This window comes from Rhinolophus ferrumequinum, chromosome 10 (assembly GCF_004115265.2).
Source record: "Rhinolophus ferrumequinum isolate MPI-CBG mRhiFer1 chromosome 10, mRhiFer1_v1.p, whole genome shotgun sequence".
Lineage (NCBI taxonomy): Eukaryota > Metazoa > Chordata > Mammalia > Chiroptera > Rhinolophidae > Rhinolophus > Rhinolophus ferrumequinum.
The window spans coordinates 4,494,908-4,504,172 of record NC_046293.1 but is presented as its reverse complement, the minus strand read 5'-3'; the positions used below and the strand labels follow the sequence as shown (position 1 = coordinate 4,504,172).

Here is a 9,265-nt window from a genome sequence, read left to right as displayed (position 1 = left end):
TGAACGCAAGAGTACTTAGTATAATCTGAAGGAGTCAGGAAAGACATTGTGTAAGAGGTGACCCATGGAGCTGATTAGGGTTTGCTTTGCAGAGTTAACTAGGTAGGGCAGCCCGAGGGGAGGGAACTGCTTCAGAGAAGGCTCAGGTGTGGACAGAGAATGACTATTTCAGGGCAGTGTCCCTGGTTCACTCCTCCCAGGGTAAGGGCAAGGTGTGGCAGGGAGTCTGGCCTCGCGGGTGTCAGGAGTTCCCCTGTGGACCCTGGAGGATGGTAGGCTGGTTGGGACACGGCTGTATTAGTCCAGGCAGGAGAGTCCTGGGGAAGGGGGGTGGAGAGAATGACGACACTGGTGAGAGTGACGGGGTGAGCCTCCGACAGACAGAGCAGTTTGACTGACAGCCTCAGGGCCTTGTGGGGCTCCTGCTTCCCCCCTCTGCCCTGTGGCCTCCCCCTAAGCACCCCAGCCCCGTCATGTGGAGCCACGGCTGTTCCTCAGGCACATCCTGCCCTCCCATCTCTGGACTTTGCAAAGGCTGTTCCCCTGACACAAGTGCCCTTCCCCCCCAGACCTGCCAGTGAGAGGATTCCCACTACTCCTCAGATGAGGAAACTGAGGCCCACGGGGACAGTAACTCACTCAGGGCAGACGTGGCAGAGGAGAGAGAGGCCGGGGTGCTGGTCCCTGCTCTACCACCTCAGGCTTCTTGTCTCTAAAATGGGCTCACAACCCCTGCCCTGCACACCCCTCAGACCCCACAGACAATAAGAAGTGTTCAGAGAACCATGGAGGTGGAAGCATGGAGGCGCGGAGGCGGGGCAGGGGTGTGGTCCTGGGTCCCCTGCTGTGCCCAGGACCCAGAGCCCTTGTGAGTGAACAGCAGCCCTGCAGGAGGTGACCAGGTGATGCTGGAGATGGCTGGGCGGCTGCCTGCCTGACCAGAACCCCAGGTGGCCGGCTTATCTCTGTCACACCAGGTCCCTGCTTTATCTCTGCAGCAATGGCTTTTCTGAAGAAGAGCCAGTCTGGAGGCCATTTCTGGGAGGAGAAAAGCTTTCTGTCCCCTTTGACATGCCCAGGCATTCCTGGGCTGGGGGAGAAGCGTTGGCCCTGGAGCTGGATCAGATGTCATGGCCTTCGTTGGGCGCACAAGGCGGGGGGCGGAGGGCACGAGGCTCCACACCTTTGACCCTGGCCCGGTTCTCCCCCGACTTCCTTCCTCCAGGCCCTCCCCGCCACCATGTCTGCAGCCCTGTTTGTCCCTTGCTTCCAGCAGCACGCCTGACCTCCCAGGCTCTCTGGCGTTCCAGGCCCCAGTCAGCGGGCCTCCTGCCCACTCCCTAGCCTCATCCATCTTCCCGTCCTGTCACTCCTGCAGCCTCAGGCCTGGCCCTCTAGCATCTCCAGGTCTTTGCCCAGGTCGTTCTTGTGGCCTAGCCTGCCTCCTGCTTTATTCCAACCCATTCAGCCAGCGGTCTGTTCTGACCACCTTCTCATCTCCTCTGAGCTCCTCAGCATTTTACAAGCTCTGAATCTCAGCTCCCGTCACGTTCTTTTGGAGTCACTACCTATATCTAGCTTCCCCTGGCCCTTCCTCCATTTCATCCTCATTCCACACCTGTGGGAAGGGTGGGGCTGGGACTGCATCTCCATTTTACAGAGGGGCAAACCAAGGCCCGAGAAGTCGTGGGTCTTGCCAGGACCACTTGGCTGCTCAGGGCGGGCCTGACACCCGAACCAGCCTTCTGACCCTCAGCCTGCTGCTCTTCCTTTTGCACCATGGAGACACCATCCTTAGTGGGCATGGTCTCCACTTTCCCAAGAGGCAGGGGTTCTCTTGACGGGAAGGTTGATTCAGGGCTCAGATTCCCGGGAGTTGGGAGGTGGCTGAGGAGAAAATACGCTGGAGCAGTGCGGTGTTTGTGGTTCTGGTGGTACAGTGGGAACAGCAGTCAACACTCACAGGGTTCTCACCGTTCACTAGGCACTGTATCAGTCAGCTATTAGCACAGAAATGCTTCGTAACAAACCACCTGAACAAGCAGTGTCCTAAAACCATCATTTCTTTGCCTGGATCTGCAGGGCGCCTGAATTTGGCTGATACAGGCTCAGCTGGGCTCCATCATTTATCTGGGGATTGGCTGGGGATCAGGCCCTCTTGGCTGGGTCGGCTGCGGTGGTTCTGCTCTGTGCCATGTGCCTCTCATCCTCCTCCTGGGACCTGGCACGCTTTCCTCATGGCAATGGCAGAGACACTGGAGAGCAAGCATGAGGCCTGGGCTCAGAGCCGGCATGTGGTCACTTCATTTCATTCTGTTGGCCGGAGCCCCCCTGTGGCCTTGGTGGGGACACAGGAGAGCCCTGCAAAGTGAGTGGGTGCAGAATCGGGGCCAACAAAGTGATCCCCCAGGCATTGTGGGTGAACTTGCTAATACCTTCTTGAGTCGGGCCTCTGAGTTAGGAACTATTCCAGCCCCATTTCTGTAGGAGGAAACGGAGTACAGAGGGCCACAGTGATCTGGCTAAGAGCACACAGCCAGTTAGGATGAGGGTCAGCCAGGGCTGCCTCTCCATTTTATTCCTTCTTGGGGAGCCAGGGCGAGCTCTGCGAGAGGTGGAGGAGTATGAACCTCTCTCTGGCTGAGAAGGCTTGCCCGAAGCTGCTGAGACAGTGCCGGGTACAGGACACCAGTGCGAGGCTGAGCCCCCGTACCGATCCTGTATCCAGGAGGCAGGACACTGAAGTGTGAGTGATGAGAGGAGGCGGGAGGAGGAAACAGGGCAGGACACACACAGGCCGGGACCCACAACAGCACAGGGGCCCCCTCTTTGTGACTCGGGTGTTGGGCCTTCATGGGACGTCAAAGCCTGTGCTCAATATTTTGCACGCTTCCAAACCCCAGTTACAAGGCAGGGACAAATGTACAACTTCTAACGTCCCCGAGTGCAGCCAGCTTGCTGAATCCACCAGCCTTAGAACGGTGTTCTGAAAATGAGGTACAAAATATGTGGGGGGAGAAGAGGCCGCCTCTTAGCTCAGACCCCAGGAGTGAATTTTAATGGTGTATCGGCGGAAACCTCAGGTGCAGGAAGGGATAATAAAAATGCTGACCAGGTCATTAGCTGAAGAGAGTGGGGACAACAGCCCTTTCCGAAGGAGGGACACCCGAGGAACTGTTTTCTTGGCAGAGTGGCCTCTCAGAATTGGGTTTGTCAATATCAAGCCTTCCTTATAAATGGTGTTTATGTGTGGTTGCCGTTCGCTGCAGGAAGAGATGTTAGGGCTGAAGGGAGAGAGGCGATCTGTTCAGCGGAAATCAGCAGCCTGGAGCCAGGAGCCCTTTGCTCCTCCCACACTCGATTATTCTCCCCCCCCTCCCAGGGTCGTAACCTCCCTCAATTCCGCGGAATGGGCCAGTTTTACTTTCATCTCATACTGTGCACAGAAAAGAAAAACATAATGATACTTTGGGCAGAGCATGGTGAGATGGTTCTGGAGCCCGGGGCAGCTCCTCCTGGTGCAGACTGAGCGGCCTGGAGGAGAAGTGTGTCACACAGATGCGAGTGTGACCATTTTGGTAGTGTCCGTAGTAGCAATTCTCAAAGCACAAACTCCACGAGGGCAGGAGTGGGTCTGCTTTTGCTCCTGTCAAGTGGCCAGCTCGAAGTAGATGCCCAATTAATATTTTCAGGACAAGAGCATGAACGAAGTGTTTCCAAAACACTGATCCCGTGAGGTGCTCTGTGATAAATGGATCCTATGGTCAAATAACTTGGGAAAGCATGCGTCGTCTTGAAAGTTCATGATACACCATCATACATGGATATTCAAGGCTCTGAGAAGTCCTGCAGAGAAGGGCTTCCCTATTACTGTGTTTAAGCCAACATTTCCCCAAACCGTTTGGTCACAGACACCCCTTTCCTTCCCTACCCTGGATCATGCTTTGGGAGACGCTGGCTTAGAGAGTACGACAAGGGCAGGGGTACCCCGTACGGCGGGCGAGCCGTGTGTTGGGTCCAGTCTCAGTCACTCCTTCTCCCTCTAACATTTACTTTCTGTGTATCTTGTGACTAGTATTCATGATGAGAATGTGAACAATATGCATCCCTTGTTTTCCAGAATATTCCAGTCTGGGGGGAAGACGTGGGGACACAATGACAGGAAGGAGTGGTGGAGCTCTGCTTTGCTCACTCTGAGATTTCCTTCCATCCTTAGAGGTGTGTCCCCCCTGCTTGGGAGCATGGACCCTGGGCCAGGCTTTGTTTCTTCTTCTGGACTCACTGTAGAGGGGACGGCCCTGCTGGGCTGGTGACCCCCTCTCTCGCACTCTCCCTGCATCCTGCACCTATCCCCTGCTCCATCCGTTTGATGCTCCAACAACAGCTCTCCCCAGTGGAGCTGCTCTCTCTGCCCTCCATATCCCAAGGGGCTGCCTCACGGTCCCTGCACAGCCCACCAGGGAGCCAGTACCAGGGCGGACAGGATGCCAGCCTCCTGCCCCAGCAGGAGTCCTTGGGGGCAGGCAGAAGATTCTCCCCTGACCCTGCCGTGTGCCCCTGGACCAGGACTCTGACCCACGTCCTTTCTCCTGCAGGGAGAGCTCTTTCTCACCGGGCTTCAAGCCCTCCTCCTACACATGTTCCACCTTCCGGCCCTTACAGGGGCCCAGACACGGGATTTGCTGGGCCTTCATCGTCCCACCTTCACATCTTGCTCTGTGGCCTCAGTTCCTGTCCATCATCACCTTTGACCCTTGGCAGCCTTGGAGAGGCAGGCTGGAAGACAGGCTATTCCCATGGTACAGACGAGGGAGTTGAGGTCCAGCCAGGACAGGTGACCCGTCTGCCTGTGACACGCAACCTGGGGGTTGGTGCACAGACATCCAATTCAGATCTCCAGCCTCCTCCTGCCCAGCCCACTAGGAGGTGACCAGGGGTGGCCTGGGCAGGGCTGGCCTCCCTTCATGGGTCTTGCTCGTTCACGGCACTGCCCGTTGGGACTCCAATTCCCTGGCGGTGTTGCCATGTGAACTGCCGGGCCTGTTTGAAGCTGGCTGGGGGGCTGGGATGGCTGGCACAGCTGGCCACCGGTCTGGGCGGTCCAGCCCCCACAGTGGATCTTTAGGGGGCTGAGACCATTGAAGGGAGGACCTCCATGAGGTCAAAATGAATCAGGGGTTCAGCCAGCTTTAGACCTCACTCCTCCCACTTCACCCCACACCCTCTCTTTCTGCTGCACCAGGCTGCTGCCCCACACAAAAGGGCTGGGTCTATTCGGTGGTATCTGAGGCCCAAGTTAAAGACTAGATGTGGAAAGGGAGGTGACCCCCGACCCTCATCCCCCCCCCGCCCCCCAGCTGACAGAGGGTCTGCTCTGAGCCCAGGGCTGGCAGGACTCCCCACGCAGTATCCCGTATCAAGGTGTGGGGGAGGCGGTGATGACCCCACTCTAGGTGAGCAAGTAGAGGCCTGGGGGCCAAGCGCCTTGCTGAAGGTCACCCACTGACCAAGCGGGAATGAGGGCCCGAGTGGGCCTGAGCGGGGGCAACTCTGCCAGCCTGCAGCCTGCTTTGCATGGGCATCAGGGTGAGACATACCTGGTTCCAGCACTTTCTGTCTCATGAGTTCAGATAAGCCCCTTGGCCCCCTGGAGCCTTGGTTGCCTCATTGGTGCTTTGCCCATGAAGTTCAGCCGGTTCTGCGGGGATCTGTCACCCACAGGGTTGGGGGCTGCATGGGAAGAGGTTGGGATGAACCCATGCTCCTATCCCTGGCTACGTCGCCTCCACTGGCAGGACTTACCCCCAGGTGTCGCCTCCACCAGGAAGCCTTCCCTGAGCCCCAGGCTGGGTGCCCTCCTCAGTGACTGCCCCTCCCACGAGAGGCGGCCTGCTTGATGCGTGATGGACATCACGGGGGGGGGGGGTGGGCCCGGCACTTGGGGACCAGGGCCTGGGGTGGGGCTCCCTCATTTTGCCAACATCGGACGGGGTCTTCTCATGGTAGGTGCACAATGTGACCTTGGCCCTGGAACTGCTGAAGGACGAAGGCCTGCTCACCTACCCCGTCAGCCCCGAGGGTGAGTGCGGGCACACGTGGGCTGGGTCCCTGTTCTCGCCGGGGTTGGGGGGCAGTGTGTGTTTGTGTGGCTGTCTTTCTTGGTGTGGGTGGACAATGGGCATTTGCTGAGGCTTCCTAGGGGGGCATTGCGCCCACAGTTCCACCCGCCCACCCCCTGGTGGAGGGGTCCCTGGGCACGCGCTGTCCAGCGAGGTGAGAGCTTGAGGAGTTGCTGCAGTGCAGAAAGGGGGGTGGGGGGCACTGGGAGGGAGGAGGAGGGGGCGGGACCACGTGGCGGGTCCTGGGACTCAGGCCTACCCTGACCAACTACCTGCTTTGCCGGGGGATCCCCAAGTTAGTGCTGCAGCCCCGTGTCCGAGGAAACCCCTCAGTCCCAGGCAAACTGGGACGGTGGGTCACCCCCTCCCCTGCGCAGACCTGACTGGCTGCCCTGCTTTCCTCCGTCCACAGACATTGTGAACAAAGACACCAAGAGCACACTGCGGGTCCTCTACAGCCTGTTTTGCAAGCACAAGCTGAAAGAGAACATGGACAGGAAGCCTGGTGGATCCCCGAATTAACCATCACTGCCCCACAAAGTGGCTTCTCAGAGCCTCCCCCTTGGCCCAGCTGGAGGGCCCCCCACCTCCGTCTCCTGTTTCCATCTGTCTGAATATCTCTGAACCCACTAGGCATGGATCCATTTTGAGCCAACCCCTGGCCCTGCTCAGTTTATTTTAACAAATGTATTTCTGGGAGGGATTTTGGGAGCCTGCTGGTGTCCCCTGAAGGACTCTTAAATATGCGTAAGTATGGCTGACCCCTGTACGCAGCCTCCCTCCCCATGGGGCCAGCATGGAAGGTGCTCGGCCTCTCACCTCTGAGGGCGCCCTTGGGGGCAGCCAGAGCCCAGCGATGTGGCTTTTGGGATGGGAGGGGCTGTCAGGTGTCAGGGCTCATGGCCAGAGCTGGCCTGCCCACACTCAGCTGCTGTCGCCCCCATGCCTCCTATTTGGGATGACGGCCCCAGGTTTATCATCCAGATACAGGAGCCCCACGTGGCTCCAAACCCACGCTCCTGAGCCACTCGGGGAAGTTAGGTCACTTACCTGCCAGAGGAACTGTGGCTCAGGCCTCCCCCTTTGGCTGAAATCATGAGCTTTACCCAAGTCACGAAGCAGAAATCTTTGTGACTGATTCATGGCTCAGATGGTCTCCCAGTCTGCCTGCAGGGAGGTGTCCGGTGCTGTGGGTCCTCCTAGCGTCGCTGGCTTTGCGGCTTTCTTGCTGACCATGTTCTGTCTCCTACTCCACCCCAGCCTCTCCAAGCTGAAAGCCCTGTGTTCTTTCCAAGCCTTTCTGAGGCTGTCGTCCCTGCCTGAGGTGCCCTCATCCCACCCACCTCAGGAGCTTGTCACTCACAAAAGGAGTGGGGACATCCTTGCGGAGAGAATGGCGGAGGGGTGAGCCCTGGGACAGGGTGGACGCCTGGGGGATCCCGGTGCTTGTGGGTGGGTGCAGGGAGTGGTTCCCACAAAGAAGACTGGCAAGGAAGGGAGAGGGAGCTGCTCTCTCCATTCAGCGCTCACTCTCCTTCTCCTCCATCCCGAGAAATCTGACTCCAGTTAAAGTTGCAGCAGAAGTTAGAAGCAGGATATTTATAGTGGGCGTCAGTGGAAGACGTCCAGGGCCTGAGAAGGAGCTGGCAGGCTTGGGTTGGGTGTGCAAACAGCTTTGGAGTGATGGGAAATGCCTCGAAGGCCGGGGTGCCTCGGAGTTGAGCCGCTTCCCAAAATAATCCAGGGGGCAGCTGTCTTGGATTCTGAAACTGGGTCTGGCTGCCTGAGCTGCGGGAAGCCCCAGGCCCCACACCAGCCCCACTCTGGGAACAGATGGCACTAGGAATATTTTTTTCTTTTACCAAAGTCAGCTGGTAAGCGAACAGCTTGTCTGGAGAAAAGTGTGTTCCTCCTCCTCTCGCTTTTGGCAGCAGATCAAAACTGCCACCGCCCCTACCCCCGTCCCTGCCCCCATGGGTCTCCTTCCTTATACGATCTGGGCAGCCAGGCAGAGGGCCTCACGGGCCTTTCTTACCTCGGAGCTCACAGGGGCCTAAACCGATGGGGATTTGACCCAGGGAGCAGCCGGGGCCACTTGGTCCATGGGGCCCTGTGCTGAGCTGGGGCAGCAGACTCTGGGAGGCCCGGCTGGTTGGAAAACAGACAGTGGGGATGTCCCAGAAATGATTCTTCCAGGAAGAGCCGGCCAAAGGACCTGGGTGGGCCAACGATTGCGTTCCAAATCGATTGGTATGATTATTGCCCACAAACACGATGCATCCGTGCACCGGTGGGTTTTCATATCCATACAAATCCTCGTGCACAAGCCATTACTCACAAACCTTCCCTGGACACGCACTGTGTACAGGCCCTGGGCTTCGAGATGAGGCCATAGAGGCAGCTGAGACGGAGGCTGTGTCCTGGAGACACACACGGCCTGTGATGGAAGACACAGGGTGGCGTAGTGCTCGAGTCAGACTCTGGAGCATAAGTCCTGGGTGCATCTTCTATTTGCTCTGTGATGCTGGGTGAATCACTCACCTGCCTAAGCCTCAGTTTCCTTCACTGTCAAATGGAAGTAATAGGGAATCTACTCCTTGTGGGGTTATTATGAAAATTAAAGAAGAGAATCTATCTAAAGAGTTTGAAACATTGCTGGGCATTCAGCGTTCAATAATGTCAGACATCACCATCACCACCATCACCACCATCACCACCATCACCACCATCACCATCATCACCATCACCATCACCACCACCACCACCACCATCACCACCATCATCACCATCACCACCATCACCACCATCACCATCATCACCATCACCATCACCACCACCACCACCACCATCACCACCATCACCATCATCACCATCACCATCACCATCACCATCACCACCATCACCACCATCACCATCACCACCATCACCATCACCACTACACCTACTAAAACAGAATTAAAAGCCTAGGGGCAGCCGGACGGCTCAGTAGGTTCGATTCCCACATGGGCCAGTGAGCTGTGCACCCTCCACAACTAGATTGAAGACAACGAGCTGCCGCTGAGCTTCCGGAGGGGCGGCCGGACAGCTCAGTTGGTTAGAGCGCGAGCTCTCAACAAGGTCGCAGGTTCAATTCCCACATGGGGTGA

General features: G+C 57.5%; 1 protein-coding gene across 2 annotated transcripts in view; it reads left to right on the top strand.

Annotated features, from left to right (window-relative positions):
- PARVG (parvin gamma) overlaps positions 1 to 8,765 on the top strand; it is a 22,925-nt gene extending 14,160 nt beyond the window's left edge. Inside the window, exons 12-14 of one of the 2 annotated variants that reach the window (XR_004424195.1) lie at positions 4,121 to 4,218; positions 6,007 to 6,079; positions 6,532 to 6,584. Coding sequence is in view for 1 of the 2 variants with exons in the window: in XM_033118354.1 (XP_032974245.1) it covers positions 6,007 to 6,079; positions 6,532 to 6,641 (183 nt within the window). In the remaining variant the exon portion in view is untranslated. Of the gene's footprint in view, positions 1 to 4,120; positions 4,219 to 6,006; positions 6,080 to 6,531 lie in introns of both variants that reach the window. The other variant, XM_033118354.1, reaches the window with a different exon arrangement.
- Positions 8,766 to 9,265: the final 500 nt, after the last annotated feature.